Below are 25,601 nucleotides of genomic sequence, written 5' to 3'. Positions count from 1 at the left end.
CGCATCCCTCTGGCGGTTGATATATGCTACAGCTGTCGTGTTGTCGCAGCGCACCAGCACATGATGCCCCTGCAAGCGGGCAGAAAGTGATTCAGAGCCTTCCACACAGTGAGGAGCTCTAAATAATTTATATGGGCTGAGTGAAGTGTGCTTGGCCACACACCATTCACTGTTCTGCCCTCTTGCGTGGCTCCCCATCCTGTTAAGGACGCGCCTGTCGCCACTACTTTCCGCGAGCATAATCGCCTCGAGAGGGGTCCCATGCGCGTAGAACTCTGCGTTCCTCCAGTGGCGCAGCGCTGCTGTGCACGCAGCGCCACTGTGACAGAGCAGCGGAGATCGCTTAAAGGGCTGAGATGAAGAGTTAAAACCCACTTCATGAACGCCCTCATTCTCAGAAGGCCCAAAGGCAGGACATGTATAGCCGCAGCCATAAGACCCTGTAGCCTGAGACATGCGCGAAAATGTATTCTCGCCCCTTCTTTGAATTGTGAGAGGCAATTCATTAAGGAGAGAACGCTCTTGTGAGAGACGCCACGCATTGTAACCGAATTCAGCTCCAAACCTAGAAAAGTAACTCTCTGCGCTGGAGTGAAATTGCTCTTGCTCACGCTCACTCTGAAGCCGAAGGCCATGATGTGAGCGAGCACACGGGCAGTGTTTTGCATGACGATCTCTCTCGAATCGGCTATAATCAGCCAATCGCCTATGTAAGTCAGGATTTTCTCAGCGGGCTAACCCTGCTTCCGCGACACGCATAAAACACTCTTGGACTGAGTGCTAGGCCAAATGGAAGTACTGTGAATTCGTAACATATGCCTTGGAAGGCTAAACGAAGAAACTTCCTGTGTGGCGGGTAAACGCTGATGTGAAAAACGCATCTTTCAGATCGATCGACGTGAACCAATCGCTCTGTTTTATTGCACGAGAGAGAACGCTGTGGGTTAACATTCTGAAATTGTATTTCCTTAAATGTTTGTTCAACACTCTGAGATCCAGAATAGGACCGAAGTGAACCGCCCTTTTTGGAATCAGGAAATAACGGGAGTAAAAACCCTGTTGACATTGATGCGGAGGTACCACTTGCACCGCCCCTTCTCGAAGAGAAGAGATCTCGCTTTCAGAATGTGCGCGAGCTCTCTTCTGTGTGAGAAAAGATAACTCCGCTGAAACGTGCTGGTTTTCTGGCAAACTGAAGTCTGTAGCCCTTCGTAATGGTGCGAATCACCCATTCTGGGGCAGACACAGACTGCCAGGCTGTCACGCATGACGTGAGAGAGCCCACACTCACCGGCGAAGTTGCCTAGGGCAGGCGATACAACCGGATCGTTCATTTGTTATACAATGGCGCCATCTAGTGGACAACTTAGGGGCGACATGTAGAATTTCAGGGGAACAACAGCACTTGGCAGAGCTTTCGCTCTCAGTGTTTGATATTTTTATTGTTCTTGTTTTTTTGTTGTTTTTATTTTTGAAACACACACAGGGAATTGAACCTTTATTGAATGTGTGTGAAGACTGTGGTTGAGCACTTTTCAACAGTGGAGGGGCACACCTGGACAGTGAATTTCCCCCCAGTTCTGGAACTGGAAGCTGGGAGGGGAATTTTTTTATGGACCACACCTGAACTTGTGACATGTCCATATTGAACTGGGGTTGGGCACCCGAACGAGGGAAAAGGGGCCCTTGAGAAGCCCCTGGAGCTGAGCATCAGGTAGGCCTCTTCCTCTTCCCGTCCGACGGGGTAGAGTGGGTGGGCTTTTTCGCTGCAGCCGCCGTGAAGGATGTCTTACCCCAGGGCTTAGGAGGATGGTTGGGCTGCTGGCTAGGCTGCTGGCTGGGTGGCCTGCTGCGAGCCTTAGGCCTGGCTGTATTACGGTACGGCTGTCCTGTGGCTAGGGCCTGAGGGGGCCGTGCGGGGGGCTGGTGTGGAGTGGCCTTTCTAGGCAGGCACAGTTTAAACGCCTCATCCTCCTTCTTCTTATCATCGCACCGCTGTTGCATAAGTGCAACAGCAGGGCCAAAAAGAGCCTGGCCTGGTTCCACTGGGGCTCCTGCTATGCGTCTTTTCTCGCTGTTGGGCAGACCAGAGAGATTGAGCCAGAGGGCCCGTTCCCCCACAACACATAGGGCCATGGAGCGTCCGCCGGCTTGGACGGCCTGGCGGGCGTTACGAAGGATCTCCTTCCACAGCGTCGGCGATGGCACGCCTTTCTCCAAATCAGTGCTCATGTCCTCCAACAGCTCGGCCTGGTAGGCCGAGAGGAGGGAGGAAACATTTAGAGCCCGCTACCGTGAGAGCCGAGGCCTTGTACGAGGCCTGGAAGACAGATGCTGAGAAGCAGTCCATCTTATTAGGGAGAACTGGCTTAGGAGGAGCCAGTAACCCTCCCTGCGAGGGGTTAAGGTGTCTGGCGATCGAGGGCTCGATGGTGGGAGGGTCGCCCATGCGACACGCTGCCATATCCTTAACCTCCAGACCCGCTAAGCCGTGCTTAAGATCTAGCGGGTCCTTCCAATAGAGTCGCATGTGCTTAGCGCACACAGGGAGTACAGGCATGAGCTGCTTCCTAGGACCTAGGAATTTGCCGTCATACACATCCCTCTCTTGGTCGGCGGCGTTCTGGAGGGCTGGCCATTCCATGCCGAGACGAGCGGCCGCTCACTCACACACCTCGAGAAGGACCGCGTGCGGCAGTGTAGTCGAGCCGCTAACCGGCGGAGCTTGGGCGGAAGGGGTGGTTAACTCGTCGTCCGAGCCCTCAAGTATAGCGGGGTCCTCGTCCTCGCCTGAGCCGGCAGCTCGTCGTCGAACGAGGACATACCGGGAAGGATTTCCTCGAGTAGGCCCTCGTTAGACTGGTCAGCCCAACTGAGAGCAGGCATGCTCTGGGAAGTCCCCGGAGCTGTAACGCTTTCACCTACTCCAGCGTCCAAGTCGTAATGTTCGTCCGTGCTTTGGGAGGATGCAACTTTGAGTCTTCGTCGAAGAAGCTTCCTAGGCAGGGCGAGGCAATGGGTGCAGTTCTCAGGAAGTGAAAGCGCTTCCTGCGCGTGTCTTAGTCCCATGCACACCACGCAGAAGGGATGGGCATCCCTCGCGGCAATGAGTGAACCGCAGGCGGCAGGGTATGCACGCGACTGCACGTCTGGTGGGTTACCGGAGAGCTTGTGATCCATTGGAGAGGTGAAAGTTGATAAACAGGCAGGCAGCCTGAGCAAATCCAGGTAGCGAGCGTGGGTGGCTTGCAACCCGAAATAATCGCAACTAAACGCAACCGTCTGACAAGCACGCCTGGCGGAGGCTGATCAAATGGATATTTATCCTGTTGACTGTGGTGAAGTCAGCGAAAACCGTAGAGCTGCGAAGCAAAGAGGTCGCGAGAAGCGAATAACAACTGAGGTAAGATAGCGCGTACTAGTGTTTTATGCACTTGGTAAGGGGCGGGTCCCTTACCTAGCATTGGACACGCGCTTCTGTCTGTCAGGCCAGACTTGGTGCAATTGGATGCTTCTGCAGAGGTCAGGTGCGGATGCCCTTCCCATAGGTGGATCTCGAACACGAGATGATGAAAGAGAACTGCTCAGAGCTACACAGGCTTTCTGTCTGTTATATCTGTGGACATGACATTGCTTTAGTTGAGATAGGGATGAGACTCACCCTTTACACTGTTCTGTGACATGAGTGGGGCTTGAACTCTTTTTGTTATAACTTTAATGCACGCTCCATCAGCCACCTGGAATGGAAAATATGTTCAAAAGTCTTTATTCACATAATACAGTAAAAAAAGAGCTATTTAACCACTGTGCTATTCTCAGAATGTATTATTGGCTCTCAAGGGTTTAGCATAATCTGGGCTTATTTGGCCTTGTGATACAAGCATTGCGAGTCAATGGTCAATCTCTCAAAGGCTCGAATAAAACGAACAGTCATTCTTGAAAGCATAATTTCCTTTTAAAGGTGCAAGTAGTAATTTTTCCTCATTAAAAAAAGTTGAAAGACATGAATTGAAATATATATATTTGAATTATATATATACATGTAGGAAATCATGAGCAATCACATTAAAATGAAGACAGTCATATCAGTAACCTTATAAAAGCTGTTTTATTCTACATGGAGACGGTCCGCACATGGGGACTGTCATATTAGAATCACATGACCAGCTGAATACTACTCGCTTAATCACAGTAACCGTCCTGTTATTTGACACTTTCACTTATTGATTAAAGTAATCATGGCTGAAAATGAAAATTGAATTTCTACAACGGCATATGTAACTAAAAACTATTGATTTTAAATGGTGCTGCATCCAAGCCATTAGGTGTCAGTGTAAGTTCAACATGACACAAAGACTCAAGTTACTGAGTGCACCTTTAAACAAGATATTTCATTTATTTAACTTCATTCTGTCTTAATAGAAGTGGAGAAATGAATCAGGCAATGTCTTGGTCCCATTCACTCACCTGATAATGTCTCAGTGTATTCAACATGGTAACATGTCCCCGAACCTCTGAGCTCTCATCAACTTCCTGTAGCATGACATATTTTCCTGCCTTCTCACATTCTTTGAGTGCAAATAAAAAAATAGAGACATGAAACAGGAATTAGTTCTGAGGACATTAGGACTGGCAACCTGAAACTGTTATCAACAGATGTGATCAGTAGAGACACATGCACTTGAAAAGCTAAAATGATTTTATCAACATTGACTGAGTCCTAACATTCAGCCATTAAAGTATTCAGATCTATAAACTTAAAGAAATAGAAAAACTCACCATAAATAATTTATTTATTTGTTTAAATGTATTTGAAATATTGTCAAAATCAACTTTGAAAGACTGAAACCAGGGATCTGACTAACCAATTTCAATGTCCCTGAACTGTTGTGTGTAGGGGAAACCAAATTTGCGCTGGAAAGTCTGTAAGATTTTCTCCTTGACCTGGTGTATGGTGTCACAGGTCAGTGCGTTGACCTCTAAGAGTTCGCTGACCTCTCCATCAGTCCCCACAGCAAAAAACACCTTCAGTTTCTGCAGTAGAATTAGAGGTGAAGGAGAATATAATTAAAGAGATAGTTCACCCAAAAATGAAAATTCTCTCATCATTTTGTCACCCTTATGCCATCCCAGATGTGTGACTTTCTTTCTTCTGCTGAACACAAATAAAGATTTTAAGAAGAATTTTTCACCTCTCTATGTCCATTCAATTGAAGTCAACAGGGTCCAAAACATAAAAGCACATAAAGGCAACATTAAAGTAATCAACATGACTACAGTGGTTATATCCATGTCTTCATAAGTAATATGATAGATGCAGGTGAGAAACATACATTTCAAGTCCTTTTTTTTACTATAAATCTCTACTTTCAAACAGCTCTCAAAAGCGCTCTTCTCTCCTAAGAGTTGTTCTTTTGTTTTTGTCAATTCACATTCTTCCTGTCTCTCGCCACCTACTTGTCAGGGAGCAGAATTTATAGTAAAAAATTACTTCAAAATTGATCTTTCTCACCCACAATTATCATATCGCTTCTGATGACATGGATTAAACCACTGGAGTCAAATGGATTACTTTTATGCTGCCTTTATGTGCTTTTTGGAGCTTCAACATTTTTGGAACCTGTTGACTTCCATTGTATGGACTTACTGAGCTGAAACATTATTTAAAAAAATCTCTGTTTGTGTTCTGCAGAAGAAAGAAAATCATACACATCTGGGATGGCATGAGGGTGAGTGAATGATGAGAGAATTTTCATTTTTGGGTGAACTATTCCTTTAAAATAAGTTAATGTCTACAGAAGAATCACTCACTACAATGTAGCACAAAGAAGTGAGTCTTCTTACAATGCTAGCAGAAGAGGAAACAATGTAGGGAACTAGCATTCAAAGAGGTAAAAAATAATAAAAAATGATTGGACACAAAATCATATTAATTCGCAACTCTAATATTTACACACTTAGGTGGGCACCACATCATGTTCAATCCTCCATCCTTGACTTAAAATTACAAGCTGAAGTGGGAACTTTCCAATAAGCTCTATGAGCTCTTTCATTTCCACAATTCACAACGCTGATATTTTAGACTGACCAGCTAATCGTTTGCCATCATGTATAAAGGCACTTTTATCACTTATGAATCAACTATTATGACAGATGTTTTTGTTGAATGTCTATCTGCTCCAGGATTACAAAATTCACAAGGGAAATCTTTTTTATCTCTCTCAAACAAAGAATCTGATTGTTGCATTTTTACTAGCAAGTGAAAACAGCACAGCAGTTTAAAGAGAGAACTTCTGTTTGAACCTAAAATAAGTGTCTCATAATGGTTATTTTATGCATGGAACTGTACAAAATAAACTGGTGCATAATATACTCAGCTACAATGTTGTATTTTTCCAATGTTTTATTTTTTTTCAAAATAATTAAATTTCAAACTGCGACCATGTTGTTTATCATAACTATGATGACGCATTTTTGATAGCACAAACACATTCCTTTTGACAAAAGCAGTTACTTATCACTTATACTTGTTTGGCAATACTATCCCACAATGTGCAGTTTACTGAGAGGAAGGCTTGCAACATCGATATTCTTTGCAGACAGTAGAAGACTACAACAGTCATATCTGTTTTGCTGGTGATTTTTTTTTTTTAGAAGATGGCCTGAAAACATGATTCTGTTTTCACAATTTATAAGTATTTCCTCTTTTCTTATTTGTGCAAGGCTGTTCATAAGCAGAAAAAAATGCTTAACACAGATCACCTAAGCACAGGCAATGTGAGAATCACAGATTCAAATTAATCAGTACTTTTTAAGAGAAAATGTCAAAAGTTCAATGCATGGATAAGCAATGAATAAAACAATAAAAGATACACTTGTTGAACAACAACATAATTCGGAAAATTAGTTACAAACAGTGGTGTGCAGAAAGTCTTGTGAAACAAAGAATAAAGGAAGATACAGGATGTCTGTAGTGCAAGGATGGGCATACTGATTACAGACAAAGCGTCTGGTTACTGTTGTAACCTCCGTTCTCCGAGGGAGGGAATGAGACGTTGTGTCAAAGGAAGTGACACAAGCGGTCTTCTCGGATGCTGAATCGTACCTCTGGACCTGAGAAAAGGCCAATGTCAAGTTGGCAGACAGAATTTGCATGCCCCGCCCCGGACATACGTGTATAAAGGGAAGCGGGGCAGCGAATGCCAGTCAGGATTTTGCAATGAGGAGCGAAAACTAAGCATGGCCATTTACAGTGCTAGGTCTAGTGCTGTGGCAGGAGGGACACAACGTCTCGTTCCCTCCCTTGGGGAACGGAGGTTACAACAGTAACCAGATGTTCCCCTATTGTCACTCTCTCGACGTTGTGTGGAAGGAAGTGACACAAGGGGTCCATATAAAAACGCCACGCACTGACCGTGTTACGTGACTGTCAAAACAGGCAAAAGCAGGCTATTGCGTGTTAGAGACACCTGTACCGAGTGCACGTAGACCTCCTCAACGCCCCCTCAAAGAGTTTCGCATACCACCTTAGGTTTTCCCACACTCCTGGGAGGGAAAAAGGTGTTACATGCTAGCATGGGAGCAAGCCCAGCAGCCGCGGCCTTCTCTCTCACTTTGTCTGTCACATAGGACGTAAAGCGGCTGGGGCCCAACATAATTCGGGGAAGGTGGTCTTTCCCCGGAGGGCGCAGGAGAGCCTGTCAGGAGCAACAGGTGTCCTGAGGATAGGGTGCTAAGAGAAGACTCAAAGCACTTGTCCTGCTCTGCACACCCGGCAGGGGGCAGCTTAGAGACAGAGGAAGAGGCCTATATTTTTTCCGTCTTTACCGTCTACCGTCACGAGACTGGAGGTAAGGTAACTGTCCGGAAATGTCCTATTCTTTCAGAAGGGGAAGACCCTGCAGAGGCCACACCCTGCCCAGTCCAGGGGGAGGATATGTGTGGCAAATACACCACGAGGGTTGTGAAGCCGGACGTGGGATACGGAGTGGTGGTAGGTACAGCCTAATGAAGGGGAAAATTCTACAAGCACAGGGCCGAGGCAGCGGGGCTGCCCGAGGGAAACGGGGGTCCGCCGAGAGGGGGACCATACCATGGAAAATACATCACGGGGAGTTAGCCTGAAGAGGGAACTATGCCCGTGGAGCCCGACCCTGAGGCTCGTAGAGGGTCTAGCCGTGAGTTGCTCCACTGAATTCGCAGGCCAGAAGGCTAGGGAGGAAAAACATCCACTTTCTTCGACACAACATCGAGAGCGTGACAGAAGGGGAACAAAGGGAGAAGTTTTTGAGCAGTTAATTTAAGAGGCTTAAAATGTACTATGCTTGTGAGAAACTTATCAAAACTGAAGGAGACTGAAAAAATAGCCTTTAAAAGAACACAAATACAAAAACATTAAAGGGATTGTTCACCTAACAAGGAAAATTCTCTCATCATTTACTCACCCTCATGACATCCCAGATGACTTTCTTTCTTCTGCAGATGGTGGTTCATTATGGTGGTTTGAATGGTGATCAAAACTTTGAAGCTCCAAAAGGGATATAAAGGCAGCATAAAAGTAATCCATATGACTCCAGTGGTTAAATCCATGTCTTAAGAAGTGATAAGGTGAGGTTGAGAAACAGATAAAAATGTAAGTTAGTTTTTACCATAAATTCTCCTCCTTGCTCAGTAGTTGGCAATATGTACAAAGAAAGTGAATGTGAAAGTGGAGATTTAGAGTAAAAAAGGACTTAAACCTATCCTACCAATTCTGTAGATACAGATTTAACCACTGGAGTTTTATGAATTATGTTTACACTGCATTTATGTGCATTTTGGTCACCATTCACTTGCATTGTGAGGACCTACAGAGCTGAAATATTCTTCTAAAAATCTTTGTTTGTGTTCAGCAGAAGAAAGAAAGTTACACATCTGAGATGGCATGAAATTATGAGAGAATTTTCATTTTTGGGTGAACTATCCTTTATGAAAATTCACTAAGAATGACTTGTGGCATTGGGGTGCCTGGGTAGCTCGGCGAGTAAAGACGCTGACTACCACCCCTCGAGTTGCGAGTTCGAATCCAGGGCGTGCGGAGTGACTCCAGCCAGGTCTCCTAAGCAACCGGTTGCTAGGGATGGTAGAGTCACATGGGGTAACCTCCTTGCGGTCGCTATAATGTGGTTTTCGCTCTCGGTGGGGCATGTGGTGAGTTGTGCTTGGATGCAGCGGAGAATAGCATGAAGTCTCCACACGCACTAGGTCTCCGCAGTAATGCGCTCAACAAGCCACGTGATAAGATGCACAGATGCACTATTCCAATGCAAATAAAACCTGGTCAAATTGACTGTGGGTGGTTAGTGAATAAGATGCAGGTTTTTGCTGTTGGCAAAAAAGTTTAGTCAAAATATACTTTTTTGTAAAATATATATGATCCATAGAATACTGTACATACTAGGAGAGGGGGTTTTATTTGCTGTTTTTCAATATAAAGTAACATTTTGAAAATGTCAATGTGGCTTACACATTGAAAAAATATGGTGTTTTTTGTTGAAGTGCATGCCTCATTGCATAAAAGAGACAGTGAAAGAGGAAATACTAACCAGGGCCTCAAAGTCTTGTGTTTGGCAGAGAAGCCAGTCTTCACTAAGTGTGTAAAGAGCTTTCTCTGTCACCGAGTCCACAGGCCCTTTAGAGATCTGTTGAGTCAGAGCTGACACTAGCAGGAACAAAGGCTGCCCTACTGCTTCCTACAGGATAAAACAAACACATTTTAAGTTAACAAAAGTGAGGCTTGTTTTTTGTATTCTTAAAGGGATAGTTAACCCAAAAATTCAAGTTATGTCATCATTTACTCACCCTCATGTTGTTCCAAACCCTTATGACTTGAAAAAAGTATCATAAAAGTAGTATATAAACCTATATTCCCTAGGCCTTCAGAAGCCATATATCTTTGTGTGAGGAAGAGACAAAATTGTTATTTAATTGTCAATTGTTATTTACTCAAAATCATTCTCTTCACTGTAGCTCTAAAATCTCAAATCTTGAGTTCATGTATATTAAAATATGGCAAGTCATGATGCATAACACTAGGTATGACACCAATGATGCCAAAAGGAATTGGTTCTTGCATGTCTTGTGACCAGTCGCGACATCTATGTTTGCGATAAACAAATTCAGATATACAAATTATATTAATTCAGACTATAACAGTTCGTGCAGCGCCTTTCAACGTAGATTGCTTTGTGAAGATTTAATATATGTGTATGAGTGCAACTGAGATTTGAATTTCGGTCTGTTCCTCACACGATGCTATTGTATGACTTCAGAAGACTTGGAGTATTGTGCACAAGGTGAATGGTGCTTTTTGTCATTTTTGGATCTAGACAGTTTCAGTTCCTATTCACTTTTATCGTATGGGAAAGTGTATTCTTCAAAATATCTCTTTCTGAGTTCCACAGAAGAAAGACGTTTACCACACTTAAGAAAAAGGTTTATTCCAGGGTTTTTGCAGAAAGTGGCACTCTGAAACATCACGTAAACGAGAACATCGATTTCCTTACGCCATTTAAGGGATTAAGAGAAAGCGGTTTAACACACTTATGTTTCTCCCAGAGAACACTGCTTAATGTGGCCATGTAACCACATAAGCGGTGTTCTCCAGGTTTTTGAAGATTGCACGTGCGTGAAACAGTGGAATATGGAATATCTAGACATAAAAGCGAAGCAACAGAGAATAAAATAGTGAAGTATTCCTCGGATGTCATGTTTAATATTTACACAAGCGTTGTGGGGAAATTACATTGTTGTGGAGAAAGCTGCTTACTGACTGAGCCGCATGTATACAGGAGTAAACAGTACACCACTTATCCAGTGCATGTAAACGGGAACACTAATTTCTCGCGATATGCCGTTTTCTAGCAATAAACTGCTCATGGTGTCCATGTAAATATAGTCAGGGTCAAATGGGTTTAGAACGACAAGAGGGTAATAAAATGATGACAAAATATTCCTTTTTGGGTGAACTATATCTTAAATAATAGTGCCTTTAAAAAAAACTGGGGGATAGATAGACATATTAATATTTAAGAAGATGGAAGGACAAACCCTGAGGTAGCCATAGAGACAAATGGACATCCAGTTGGTGAGGAGCTTCTCCACAATGGATTCTGTGCGACGCAGAAGAAGTTTAGGATTTGCATTGCTGGACTGGTCCATCAGACTCTGCAGAAGGTCCTCCATTATCTCTGTGAGGTAAAGAAGGTCTCCATGCAGAGCAACAGTCAACAGAGATGCCACTGTACATCTAAGAGAGAGAAAGAGAGAGAGAGTGTGTGTGTGTGTGTGTGTGTGTGTGTGTGTGTGTGTGTGTGTGTGTGTGTGTGTGTGTGTGTGTGTGTGTGAGAGAGAGAGAGAGAGAGAGAGAGAGAGAGAGAGAGAGAGAGAGAGCGAGAGAGAGGAACAGAAAGAGAGAAATAAATAGTAAGGAACTGAAAATGATGAGACGATGAAGGGTAAAAGAGAGCGCATTAAACATACAGTATATGCATGTTTCTATGTGGGGGCATTTCAAAGACCTTGATGAGCAAGTTTTCAATGATCTTAATGCATTTTAATGCATTGTAGGTTTCCTAAAATCTGTGTGATAAGAATCATTTCAGGATCCTTCCTTGTCTCGAAAGTCACAAGTATATAAGTATTAGGACAGAGAGTGTTGCTATATCGCCCAGCCCTAGTTAACATATTTCCTATTGAAACAGGAAGTTAGGTTGTGACATAAATTAAAGGAATCATTACATTTTTTAAATAGCCAATAGCCATACTTGACCACATGGCAATGAATTGCTACTGGTTGTGTGAAATCCTCATTCTAAACAGCATTATGTTGGACAAAATGAGTATGAGTGGAAGATGAGTCAGGATTATGTGTGGTCCGTTTTCTCAGAAGAGCAGGAATGTTCATCTGTTACAGTGAGTTAATGTAGTTATTTACAGAAATTTTGTTAAAGTTAATTTTAGTCAAATAGGAGTACACTAGCATTTCGATGGCCTCAAAGGTAACAGATGTGCACCAAAGAGCCACAATTTCAAGATCTTTTGTATTTTCCGGGGTCTTTAAGAGGAAGAGTAGATATAGTACTTGGACATTTGTAAATTCAGATAAATACAAAATCTAAAAGAGTCAGATCAATACAAAATCGTTTTTTTAATCCAAAAGCATGACTCAAAATGTCAACAAAAGTTTATTTTGTTCACGCCACTAAATGCAAGTGACAAAAAGGCACCATTTGAAATAACCATCAAAGCCTTTTATGACATCATGCATACCTCAGTGCCCACATTACGTCCCCATCCCATACTACACATTTTGGTATCAAGCATTAAACGAATCAGTTGACTGCTGAGACATATTTGTAAATAATAGACGATTACAAAAATGTATGGTTTGTCTATTATTTTCATGCAGTGTCTGGTATTTGTATATGATTAATGACAGTTCTGCAGCTGTAATTGCAGAAGAGCTGTACACCTGCTATCAACTTCACCTGCCAATAATCTGCTTTCTGCCTCATTACATGATTGGAATCCACATGAGATTATTAAACACACTGCTATAACAACTCAATTATGATTGGAAGTAAAATATATGCACAAGGTAATGTTGATTTTATCATGTTTATTATTCTGTATTTAGGTGCTAATGCTAACGGCTAATGCTATTTGCGGCCAGAATCACAAGACATGGTCTTGGAAGATTATTCATTTTTTTGAAGTTTTAAAGTTATCATCCTCAAATTTGAAATAGAACATTATCAGATGTGTGGCTTCTCTAAATTATGTTTATATCCATCAATGAGGTCAGTGTCATATATTATTTCATACATATTTATGAAGAAAAAAAAATAGCTGATCACTTTACAATATATGAGCTGTTCTGTCATGACTTTTATTGATTTTTACTTTTTAACAACAAACTTCCAAGTGTCTCTTTTTAAAAGAGACCAAAATTATGCCTGTAATACAAGTGGAGAAAACTACAGCCATTGTATTTTGAGTAGGCCTATGTCCTTTTAGGCTTTTGCTAAAAACAAGGGGGCACACATTAACAGTTGATCAAGTTAGCTTGAACGAAAGTGAGAATGTTTTTCGCTGCAGTGTGTGTGTGTGTTTGTGTGTGCATGCATGTGTGTGTTTGTGGTCTCATTACTCACTTGTCTTTAATGCTGAAGTTCTTCTGTTCCTCTAATGCATGCACAAAACAAGTGAGAAACTGCTTATCTCTGACCAGCACAGCAAATGCCTTACATTTCTCATCAACAGTGGCCTGCTCAGAGTCCTGACAACAAAATACATTTCCATAGATTAAGCTGAACTAAAACATTGAATGTTTTACAGTCCAATCAGCTGATACTTCGTATACATACTGTATTACTAAATATATTGTAGCACTCACCTGGCCAATGTCTTTGATCATTAGTGCTGCCAGAGTGCCGGCCTAGAGAACACAAGTAATGAAGTATAAAACAGACCAGAAAACAAACATAGATAGAGCTAATAGAGTACATAGTATACAGTATGTGTCTCATAAAATACATTTGAGGGAAAGTTCATTAACCTCAGGAAAGAAGATTTTTGAAGCAAAGTGCTTATAATCCAGGAAAGGTATTGCTCCAACGTTGTCGATCAGGTCTGATTTTTCTGTTTGCAAATCAACAAAGCCTGCCAAACCAAACAAATAAAAAAGTAAATCACAACAAGATAGGTAAAGATCATCAAGACAAACTTTGATGTTAGCAAAGCCTTGTCTGTTGGTTTAAAAAAAGTTTGAGTGATAGATACTGTAAACAGATAAACAGACAGACAGATAGTTGATAAATAGTTACCTGTCGATAGATAGATAGATAGATAGATAGATAGATAGATAGATAGATAGATAGATAGATAGATAGATAGATAGATAGATAGATAGATAGATAGATAGATAGATAGATAGATAGATAGATAGATAGATAGATAGATAGATAGATCAGCAAAATATTTAAGTCTCAAAGTTTAACACGTAGGTTTAGGGTTAGTGTAAGGAATAGTAACAGTGATGCTTCCCTTAGCAAAGTGCTACTAATAGCAGTAAAGAAGTGTTATGGCTTGAAACAAGCATTTAAGCCTTGTGTTGTGTCCGTTTGTGCTAACACTTTTGTGTTCCCAGTCAAAAATTATGAATAAGAGAAGTTAATACATCTCTCATATAATGGAAAGGAGGAGGCGAGAACCGGCTTTTCAATATAAAAAAATGTAAATGAGAAACTTAAAAGACAACATAAACACACACATGACGGACATGTCGGCTAACGATCTCTCTCTCCCGCATGGCCCCCTGCAGTCAGCCTTTAACCCTCACGGAGGCATAATTAGCCTAATATGGGACCAGGTGCGTAGGATCATGACCCGGCCCTGCCCTCCGCCCAGCCACACATATATTATCCCAACATATTACATTTGATCTTTTTGTCAACAACTTTTTAGTTATTTTGCCAGGTATTGTACTTCTTTTTTGCACAAATTTAAAAAATATTTTGTTTTATTGATAGAAGGATTCATTGAACTGAGCTTGAACCAGGCTAGTGGGGGGCACTTCCTGAAGAAAAAAATTAAATAATAATAAATTATGTAATAAATTATTAACCACTTAAATTAATTCCAATTATTGCCATCCTACCAATTCTTAAATAATGCTTTTTAATTTTCTGATAAATTAGATCTGTTTTGTTCTCATAATTTTCACATTTTTAATACATTCAAAGTTGTTAAAAACATTTAAAAAAAGATGAGCTAGCTAGGGGCCTAGGTAGCTCAGTGAGTAAAGACGCTGACTACCACCCCTGGATTCACGAGTTAAAATCCAGGGTGTGCTGAGGGATCTCCTAAGCACACAAATTGGCCCGGCTGTTAGGGAGGGTAGTGTCACATGGGGTAACTTCCTTGTGATTGCGATTAGTGGTTCTTGCTCTCAATGGGGCAAGTGGTTAGTTGTGCATGGATCATTGAGAGTAGCACGAGTCTCCACATGCTGCGAGTCTCCACAGTGTCATGCACAGCGAGCCACATTATAAGATTGACATCTCAGAACCACCCAGACTGAGGTGAGTAACTGCGCCACCACGAGGACCTACTAACTAGTGGGAATTGGGCATTCCAAATTAGGAGAAAAGGGGATAAAAAAGAAGGTGAGCTAGCCATGAGTTATATATATATTTGGAAAAGTCTCAATTAGTAAAATGCAATGAGCAAATTTGTTTCATTCAGAGACCAAACTGTAGTGAGATTTACTGTATGAAATTGTCACACATAAATATAATAAACAGTAGTGTCTTTTTGTCATGTTTTCAATATTACTTTCTGAAACATTCAGATACATAGACAATGACATAGCATAACTTACAGCAGACTATCCAGATTCAAACGAGCCCAAACATTACTTGTATTAAGTAAAAAGAAAAGACATGTCACAACATAAGGGTTAAATGGTGACTGACCTTGTCGAATATCCCTTCTGATGTTGCTCTCCAGCATTTCCAACTGCTTGTTCATTCTCTTATTCATTTTTATCTGGCTCTTACGGTGAACGACAAATCCAACTAGATAGAAAAATGCATACACATAAACACAGTTGAGCCACTAGACATTTCCCCTAACAGAAAACATGAGACGTAAATCTGAAATGACTTACCTACAGTGCCCAAAATGATGAGCAGAATCAACGCAACAAGGATGTATAAATAATTTTTACTACCTTGAGATACCTCAAGTTGTTTTTTGAACTTGCCAACGTGTATCTGGAAATTATAGTAACAGAGGAATGAGCCTTTCAATTTAAAAAAGGAACTATTAGAAGTAAAGGTATGTAGCTAACCAGCTTTTGTTTTTAAAGTGTGATCTTTTGACCATCATGATCAACATAGAGTATGATCACATTGAAATAATATGAAATTGAAGCAATGCATTTTTGTGTTTTCCTTGACAAAGCAATACAGACTTACAGTGAGTGAGTCAACAGTGAGGATTTTTCCAGATTCTTGTTTAATCTTACAAATAATGGCATTGGACTCAATCGTCTCCATTTCACATATATATGTCTGATCTTCCTGTAGAAAAGTCACATTCACCTCACTAGCTCTCAAATTCAACTTATCTGCCTTTTTCTGAAATAGAGAGAGAGATGGTAGAGAGGCTCTGTCAAGTGGATTTCACTACTTATTGAGATTACAGCCTTTGTGTGTACGAGGCTACGTTTACTTGTCTATAGAGTCATTGTTTACCTGAATAGTCACTAATAGATAGTCGGACACTGCTGAGGTGGTGAATCCAGTGAACTCTGGATCAGGCAGGTAGGAGAAATTACCAACACATTCAACAATGTTGTTCCCAACATTCATAAACAACTTAACCACACTATTGTGATCATAAGGGACAGAGCAAAACCACACATCCTGAGAAAAAGAGAGAATAAAATCATGTGACATGTATGGAGATGTAAGCTGCAATTAAAATAAATTATGCTTTCAAGAGTAATAATGACATGTCTTACCTCTGAGTTTGTGTTGTTGTATATTGTAAGCTCTTTTCTGGGGGGAAGCATGAAGATTGACTCCACAACCTCCATATTGACCACCTGCACATAAATCGTCCGTCCACCACTGATGGACACGTACAGCATACAGTTAAACCCAGTTTCAGTCAATTAAAAGCAAGTTTCAGAATTAGGGAGAATCAGTAATGCATGCTATAAACAATAATAAAGTACATTTTCAATCTTTTAATGACCTCCACCCAGTTTATGACACATACCACACAAAATAGCACATTCCTGCTATTAAGAGAAGTGAAACCAGCCAAAAGTATTGAAAGCTGCCTGGCTACCAGGAAGTAGGTTTCCTTTACCAAATCTCCAACAGTTCAAGCAAACCACATAGCAAAGATTTGTGGATTGAGCCACCATCCCATGTCATATGTCAAGATGATGTCAGAGGAACATGCACAAAATTACCTAATTGTAGTTCCCCCTTCTACTTTAATTTTTTTCTGTCTGTTACATGTGGGTACTTTTCTTTTTCCATCTGTGCTTAAAGTATCTCTGCAAATGATTACTTTGCAAATCTACATTTTCATATTAACAGCATTCTTGCAAATTTGATGACTAACATGGTCTGTACACCAACTTCCCTATGGCTTTCTGTATGAAAGAGCTGTGAAGTAGAGGACATCTGAGCTGACAGCAGGTGGAAGCTAATCTCAAAATGGTCTACAATGGTCTTGTGTGCCATACCTTTTCCAGGTGACTTTGGGCTGTATTCCTGTGCAGCTGGGCAGGGAACTATAAGTGATGGTGCTGTTACCATGACAACGGCCATCAGGAGTAACAGCACACACTTTCACTGTTCCTTTAGTTTCACTAGGAGGAATGTTGAACCTTAGAGTGTCATTGAAGTATTCAAACACCGGAGCCCTGAAGGGACACATTCATGCACAGATATACAGTATATGTTTATATAGTACTGGTATATACATGATACATACTGTACACAGATTGGTAAAGACACATACACACAAAGTCTTACTCTTTTGGAATGCAGTCCAGATCCCTTGAATATGGATTTTGGTGACAGATTGCAGGTTACTTCCTCTTAGTAAAACTCTGTTTCTGCCATGAAAAGATGACTTGTTGGGTTCTAGAGAGAAAATCTTTGGCTCCTATTGGAGATAAATAGTGTGCTTACTTGTTGATCAAACATTTCACTAAATGGCACACAGAGTAATTGTGTTATAAGAACTTAAAGTCTTCATTCACTCAGAATTCTGTAATGAGACTTTTTATTGAGTTTTGCCATCAAAGAATCATACTGTGTTTCCATGAAGAGACGGTGAAACAGCTTTTTCATCAATAAAATAAATACTTTATTGAGTCTCTGGCATATAAAGCTCAAATATATTTATAAAGTATGTGCATAATGCAATATGATTGTGACAGAACATTTGATGAAAATATGATATACAAGAAAACATCTGAAAGTTTACGAGAAACTTGTTCCTCAAAAGTGAAACAAAATCCTCAGACTCTTTCATAGTGCCATTCATTTGAAAAGGGAACACTCTGTAAATAAAGTCCTTATTCTGTTAGGTGGAGCATATATACAGTATGAAACTCACTTTATAGTCCGTCCCAGAGAGTAAATCTTTACATGCATCCTAAAGAGTGAAAGAGAGACAACTTAAAATGCTTCATTTACTTTCCATTTCAGCCAATACATCGACATGTCAGCTGTTATCAATACTACATTAATATCATACTGACTCTTTGTAAGAGTTTCTAGATGTTTTGTAACAAATATCAAAATAATAATAATAATAATCAAGTAGTAAATTAAAATAATCATCCGTGTTGAAAATAAAACTTTACACATCTTACCTGTACTTGTAACTGCGGCCCAGGTTCATGTGTCCAGTCACATTGCTTGGGAGAAGAGGACCAGTGACACCCAGCTGAGATGCACTGCACACACCTGCATTAATTCAGTGTTACAATGTGACTGAAATAATCTTGCAAATAAGAACTCAATATAGTCTTTATAAATACTTTTAGGTTCATGATGTGCATTTTCTCACTGTGTATAAGAAATATTTGATGAATGTTCTGTGATACTGGAGCAGTTCCTCAGCGTCAACATCTCTGTGATCTTCTGATCTCCAATAGTTACTACAGCTGAGACTGAACAGATTAATAAAACATGCTTGAGATTACAAACAACCATATAATGACTACATAAATCCACTGAATGAAAGAAGGTAGGCTCAGCTCCACTGATGGAAACCAACCTCTGGTAGACAGCAGCTGGTCAGAAAAGCTACAAGAACAGTTTGGGAAAACTGCAGCTGTATCAGACCTGTCACACACATTCACACTTCCTGCAGTAAAGGCACATGAGAAGACGGGACTTCCTGTGCTCTTCAGACTCAAGACAAGATGTAGAGAAATCTGTGTAAGAGTGGACATTGGTTGGTGAAGAGTAATCTTGGAAATATTGTGAAAATCATGAAATTTTCCAAACCAAAAATGATATTTACATTTGTGGAAGATGTCTTTGCCACCTGAAAATAAAGTAGTTGTCTCTGAAAAGAGTCATTTGGGATGGACACCCATGAAGATTCTGAGCACTCATCTTTGGTAGAACATCTAAATGAAAACACAAAAAAAACAGCATCAACCAATAAATCAGTTAGCGCTATTTAGAGCCAATGAGCTAGTCCAGACCAGATCTGTGTGCACTTTTCATCGTTATTTATTAATACATCTAGGTGCAATGAATTGGAAGCCTGACCTGCGTGAGTTCACACACCAGCCACAGAGAGGATCCAGAGAAGCTCTGCAGTCTTTTAGAGTTTTGTATTTAACACACTGAGCCACAGACACTCTTCTGACCTACATGTTAACCAGAAACAGACAGAAACAATTATCTTATTTCATCTGTCACAGGACCAGTATGACATCTGATATACACTCTAAATTAGCAATGTCTGTGTCTGTATCACCCTTTTCAACATACATCAAATGGATGCACTAACACATTTCGAATGAAATTACTCAAGTAAGTATATTGTATAATAAAACATTACAGTTGCATAATGCTTAAGCTACACATGGGGATATTTTATCTTCGGTTTTCAAACTCACCTGATTCTTCAAAGCTATGTAGACATGTTTGGAATCTACTGGATCAAAGTGCATTCTGGGAAACACTGATCGTTCATCATCAGATTTGTACAGCACCATTGGACAGCCAGCTTTGAATGTCTCATCCAACACAAGCTAGAAGTACAAACAGCATTATGATCCAATAGTTGTGAATATTATGAATGACGACTGTAGTATTTTAAATTCAGTGCTAAACATGGAACAGTTTAGGGCAGAAAGAGTGATGATGCAATAACTTAACCTGCTTATGATGTGGTAGTTTCTGAAGGGAGGAAGTATTTACAATAAATAAAGTAAATATACACTGTTTTGTTTTTTAATCATAGTGGGGACTTTTCAACTTCTATTTTATTTAATCCTGAGCTAATGACATTTTCTATCCCTATCACAAACCTTTCTGCTTTTTAACAAGATTATTTAGTAAGTTTATTAAGGCTGGTCCCCACAAGATGATTTCATGATTTTCTATCCTTGTGGGAATCACTGGAGAGAGAGAGAGAGATGATGCGGACCTTTATAAGTTGGCCATCTTTGGTTCCTATGAACAGCACAATCCAGGATTCAGTTCTAACTGCTGCTACTGATGTCATCGATCTGTACTTGAAAACCACAGCAAGTGGCTGAAGTTTCATACCACTCTGCAAAGCAAAAAAAACCAAAAACAAACAAACATGCAAACAAACAAAAACAAAGGTAAAGTGGCTTTAGGTAAGCGTGAAATTACAAAAGTAACCAAACTCCTAAAACTAGCTTTACTTAAGCGAGAGGCTGTACAATAATCGGATTAAAACATTTATTTTGATACAATATTGTACTAGTTCCGACCTCAGAAATACACTTTTCACCGTTGGTGCAGAAACCCTTCACTTGTCCTTCAACATGACTGATGTCGTATAAAGCCAGCGCTGTGTTCTCTGGATCACGTTCATTTTGCGCACTGAAGACACCTGCCCAGATAACGGACTTGACTGAAGGAATAATGGTGGAGGCGAGAAGAACTGGACGAACTTTATCATCACAGCATCCAATAGTTGCAGCTTTGAGGTCCTTGAAAATGTCCTTTTTCTTCCTTTAAAGTTATTCAGCCTGAACACATGAACTTTCCTCTCGGTCTCAGTCTTTGTGTTAATAAACAAGTACGAGATATTGAGCGAAGATACCTGAAAGCCGTCAACAAACTCTACATGTGTTCTGGTGGTCTGAATGAAGGATTCTGATAATTCATCTATTCTGGAGAAAATGCCACCTTTGCCAGAATTTAAAGTGTCCCTCAAGGTAACAATTTCTTTTCCCTTCTTTCTCGCCACCAAAAGGTAACTTCCCATCGGGTCAACTTTAGGATTAATATCAACTATGAATGCTACAGATGTCTCTTTCCACTGAGGACCAACCGATATGCTTTCCCAGTAAATACTGTTTGTGACGTCATTAATATCAAGAACTTCACAATATTCATTGTCAGATGTCCCACACGTAACCAAAGTGCCGTTCGCGTCAAATGGCACCAGAATGGTCACTGTATTGGGGTGTGTGGCATTAGAGATGTCTTTACTCTTCTCCTCAAGTAGATCGTGTTTCATCTGATGAAGTCGACGGTCGGTAAGAACATACAACTTACTGTTTCCAACCACAAAGTCCTTGATGTCTCCATCAAAGTTGTGCGCATCTTTGCAGATGCAATATTTTAATAGTACAAGAATTCCAAATATGTCTCCTCTCATCTTGTATATCTGAGTGAGTCCACAAAGCTTCTGAATTGATGGGTCTCGTCACCAGAAAACCGACACAAATGCGCACAGATGCGTCAACAGTCTCAGTGTGTGGAAGTGAAAGCAGCGAGCTGACAGATGCGAGATGACTTCCGCGCATCACCAATAAATCTGTAGCCCTGATTGCGACATTATGATCATTTGTAACTTATACCATCTTTTTAAATGCTTCCTATTAAACTTTCAACTGTCTAAGTTGCCAGCACAATAAAAAATACGAAGTAGGAACAAATAGAGCATCGACTGCGTTCTCTTAAACGAACCTTATCGACAACAGACTTTAGACTACTTAGAATTTCTGCGAAGTTGTTGTTCTTTGGTTACTGCTGCGTCCTTGCGGTGATAGATACATGCTGCAGCTTCTTCTAACTGTGTGGAACAGTTGGCCATAACACACTCTTAAACCGTTAACAACTGAACTTTATTGACATACACTGAACTGATGGATTATGCAACACTTGATTTCACTTTCAAGACTGACAAATCCCCCTCCGGTGTTCTGACAATCTGTTCTACCCGCTCAGGATGTGCTACCGGTAGTTCAAGCTGTCATATTGTCTAACAAAATGTGCTTCTTTCTCAGAATGAGCTACTATTTATATTAAAAACTGCCTTAATAAATGATGTAAAAACAGGGGTAGCACATCCTGTCAGCTTGAGATACCCATCAGAATGAACTACGGCCTTAACAAATGATGTAAAAATAGGGGTAGCATGTCTTGTTAGCTTGAGATACAGTGCAGCTGGTCGTGTAAACGGTAAGGTCTTTGCATTTTGCTATAATTTTTAATTACTTTTATGTCATAAACCAGTGAGATTAGATACACCCTGCTACATATCTGTTCTTGTCAACATGGCAAAGAATTCAATGTCCTTGGGCTCTGGAGATATTTATAAACACTTATGTGCTCAAGCTGGCTTCTCGGACGGGCCGGAATTTACTAAGAATTTACAGCTGGGCTACCTGCTCTGTACTGTTTTTGGGAGTATTTTACACCCCCCTAAAGCAGAAGATACTCTGGGAGAGGTGATAATTGCTTTTGGAAAAGGTCATGAGGCATCAGTGATTACTCCCTGCTAATTCAGAGTCTGGAGGACGGAGATTCAGCTTCTCTCAAGAGATTATGGGAGAAAGATCTGATCTTGGTATTGGTGGAGGTAGTGTGGGCTAGGATTCTAAAAAACATCAAGTCTACATCTAGAGATGAAAGGGTCCGTCTTATGCAATTCAAGTTGTTACATAGAGTCTATTGGACCCCCTCTAGATTGCATAGTTTTGCTCTTAAAGACACACCACCTGCTGGTGATGTCAATCAGAAGATGCAGACACAACCAATGTCTTTTGGAGATCCAAAAGTTTTGGTTGAGGATACAGAGTTTTAGGTGTGGGGTATTGGGCTCTCAAATTTTATTTTGCCCCAGACTCTGTATTTTAGGAGCGGTCGTTAATTAGGAGAATAAGCACATAAAAACTGGTTCCTAACTAGTATTATGATTGCCAGAAAGACAATTATTGGGGGTTGGAAATCAGCTGGAGCGCCCCCATTTCAGGAGTGGTGTTCGGAGATGGCCAGGGTGGCAGCTTTTGTGGAAGGGGCATCCAGAAGACTAAGGAATTTAGACCTGTTTGTGGAGAAATGGGGCAAATAATTTATTTTTTGGTGGGCTCTCATGGAGGGACAGTGGAGAGAGAGGTGTAGTGGATGTGTGAGATAATCATATTATTTTGTTTTTGTTTTTGTGTTTCTAATTATGTGACCAAATATGGTTAAATATAGATTCTGTTTATTAATGTTTTGTTGTTCTTGTTTAATAGATTAATCAATAAAAACATTTTAATCACAAAAACAAACAAACGTCCAGAGATGTAACAAAGAGCAACCCAATAATCAAGTAGTGAAACAACAGATCAGCTGAAATAAATAAAACGCTATAATTTACAATGGGTGCAATTATATTCTATTGGCAGCTCTGCTGCAGTCGTGACATCAGGGATGCAAGTTAATTGTTCCCATCTTGAACACAAATTGCACTGCACCTATAAAGAGTCAAGTGAATTAAATCACTTAAACAATACATCAAATCAAGTTTATACTGTGAACATAGTGAATCTATGTGTCATTTACCATGGTAAGCGATATCATTGCATGGGTTTCTTTTGTTACAGGCTGTGCAGAGGGCACATTACCTTGCCATTACCATTACCTTGTGGGATAAAGAGAGGGGTATTTACCAAAAAACGTTATCACTACGATCCACTTTATCAATACATTGTGCTTGGTTATGGAACCTTGATAATAAAGAAACATTAGCAATGCAAATTATATGCTGATGAAGAATACAAAAAGGACTTCTACAAACCATCATATCAGTATCCAGAAATGACTTTAAAATGCGATTGTGAATTTTATGGCAAATAAACTTACCGATATGCTCAATTAATGTGCATGCTATACCATTTCCACAGATTTTGGATCTGTCTAGACATTAAGAGCTGTTCCTTTAGGTAATCTTCTGCAAAGTAACAAAAAAAAGTTAAGCAAGAACATTATTATACATAATGTAAACCAAATCTTTGCTGATTTTTAAATACTTTGTTTCCCTACTTTTAAAACTAAGACTCCACAGCTGCTCCCATTCATCCATTGCTCATGTTGTAAACTATGTGTAGTCCAAGTCGCAAGCATCAGATTGTGACTTTGCCTGTTTAAAAATGTAATCTTTAAAAGGAAATATTTTATATTTGAGAGCACATGTAGATGGTTTTTCTGCTTATGAAAAGTAAATCTTAAAGATGCAATAATTTTTTTGCCTCAGTAGTAACGGTTTAGGATTCACTGACCAATATGAAACCTATTATTACATGGCTGTCTGGAATCCTCAATTCTGATTGGTCAATGGCAATCTAGTGGTCTTATATCTCCTTGTAACAGCCTGAGAAAGACATATCAGACCGGTCACCCGGGTACTGCCTGCCATCTTTTCTGCTTCTCGGATCTTTGCATTCTCTACAAGTAAGCTAATAAAATATTTTCAACTCAAATTAATGTTTCATGTGCTTTTATTAATTCATTTGGCAAGTAGTCTTATAACAGTCTCAACAAGTTAGATGGTCATTTTCATAAAATTCACAGCAACAAAACTCAGAGGTGGATTCAAGTAGTTCAACTACATATTTGTTCTCACATAATTTCAACGCAGATCAATGTTTCATGAATATATATTTGTTTATTTGCAAGTAGTCTTGTAAAATGCGGAATAATTAAGAGTCAGATGGCCATTATTACAGAAAAAACACAAAAAGAAATCAGACACGAACCTGAGGCAGACATACTTTAAGCTGTTCAGCGATTTATTTCTTCTAACATAATTACATAATTTCAACGCAAATCAATATTTGATGTCCATGAATTCATGTATTTGGTTAGTAGGTGTGTAATAAGCAGGATTATGCACAGACAGCAGGTTGTTATCACATAATAAACCCTGATGGGCCTGTACATTATCCCTCACAAAGTGTGGGTGGAGCATCACACAAAAAGAGTTTTGGTTGGTTACCAGTGTCACTGTAGAACTGCTCTATTCACTGTCAGCCATGATTACTAGTGACAGTGATTCGTTTTCTTAAAGGTGTGCTGAGTATTTTTTTTTTACTGCACAGGCCAGTAAACAACCATGAAATTATTTGGTGCACTCTTAAATTGATCAAAATAGTATGTTTTAAATTATTTTTTAAAATGTGAGCAATGACCTCCAGTTTCTATGCATCTTCCTTTTGTAAGCATCTTCTTTGCCTTGTGGATCTACAATCATGTTCACCTTCTCTGACAACTTGAGAATCTGAAACATTTGACTTTTGTCCTGTTGTCTTTTTCTTTCCTCTCTCTTTCCATTACTGAGGTAGACTTTCTTCTTCCTTAATAGGTTGACCTCCCTCCCATTCCACTGTTTTGGACTTATCTTCCAGTTTCACCTAGTCAACTTCCAACTCTACGGCGTTCCCTTTCACTGAATGTGACTGATACCTTTCCAATTCACTTTACTTCTCATCCAGTCTCACCTGGTCCACATGCAACTCAAGTTGGCCTTGCACTGCTTGCCAC

At 40.2% G+C, this 25,601-nt stretch overlaps 1 protein-coding gene across 1 annotated transcript in view; it reads right to left on the bottom strand.

Moving 5' to 3' along the window:
- The window catches only part of LOC127637155 (plexin-C1-like), a 30,063-nt gene extending 8,511 nt beyond the window's left edge, over positions 1-21,552 (bottom strand). The window contains 26 exon segments of the mRNA XM_052118073.1: positions 3,662-3,737; positions 4,468-4,568; positions 4,866-5,034; positions 9,585-9,731; positions 11,089-11,287; positions 13,194-13,318; positions 13,436-13,477; positions 13,598-13,701; positions 15,516-15,617; positions 15,710-15,815; positions 16,020-16,181; positions 16,299-16,469; positions 16,568-16,676; positions 17,306-17,485; positions 17,598-17,622; positions 17,625-17,730; positions 18,187-18,225; positions 18,446-18,539; positions 18,643-18,745; positions 18,853-19,012; positions 19,102-19,210; positions 19,356-19,456; positions 19,709-19,843; positions 20,242-20,367; positions 20,555-20,799; positions 20,802-21,552. Coding sequence (XP_051974033.1) covers positions 3,662-3,737; positions 4,468-4,568; positions 4,866-5,034; positions 9,585-9,731; positions 11,089-11,287; positions 13,194-13,318; positions 13,436-13,477; positions 13,598-13,701; positions 15,516-15,617; positions 15,710-15,815; positions 16,020-16,181; positions 16,299-16,469; positions 16,568-16,676; positions 17,306-17,485; positions 17,598-17,622; positions 17,625-17,730; positions 18,187-18,225; positions 18,446-18,539; positions 18,643-18,745; positions 18,853-19,012; positions 19,102-19,210; positions 19,356-19,456; positions 19,709-19,843; positions 20,242-20,367; positions 20,555-20,799; positions 20,802-21,450 — 3,685 coding nt within the window. The 5' untranslated portion in view covers positions 21,451-21,552.
- Positions 21,553-25,601: the final 4,049 nt, after the last annotated feature.

Source organism: Xyrauchen texanus, chromosome 45 (genome assembly GCF_025860055.1).
Source record: "Xyrauchen texanus isolate HMW12.3.18 chromosome 45, RBS_HiC_50CHRs, whole genome shotgun sequence".
Taxonomy (NCBI): domain Eukaryota; kingdom Metazoa; phylum Chordata; class Actinopteri; order Cypriniformes; family Catostomidae; genus Xyrauchen; species Xyrauchen texanus.
This window is presented reverse-complemented; position numbering and strand designations above follow the sequence as displayed.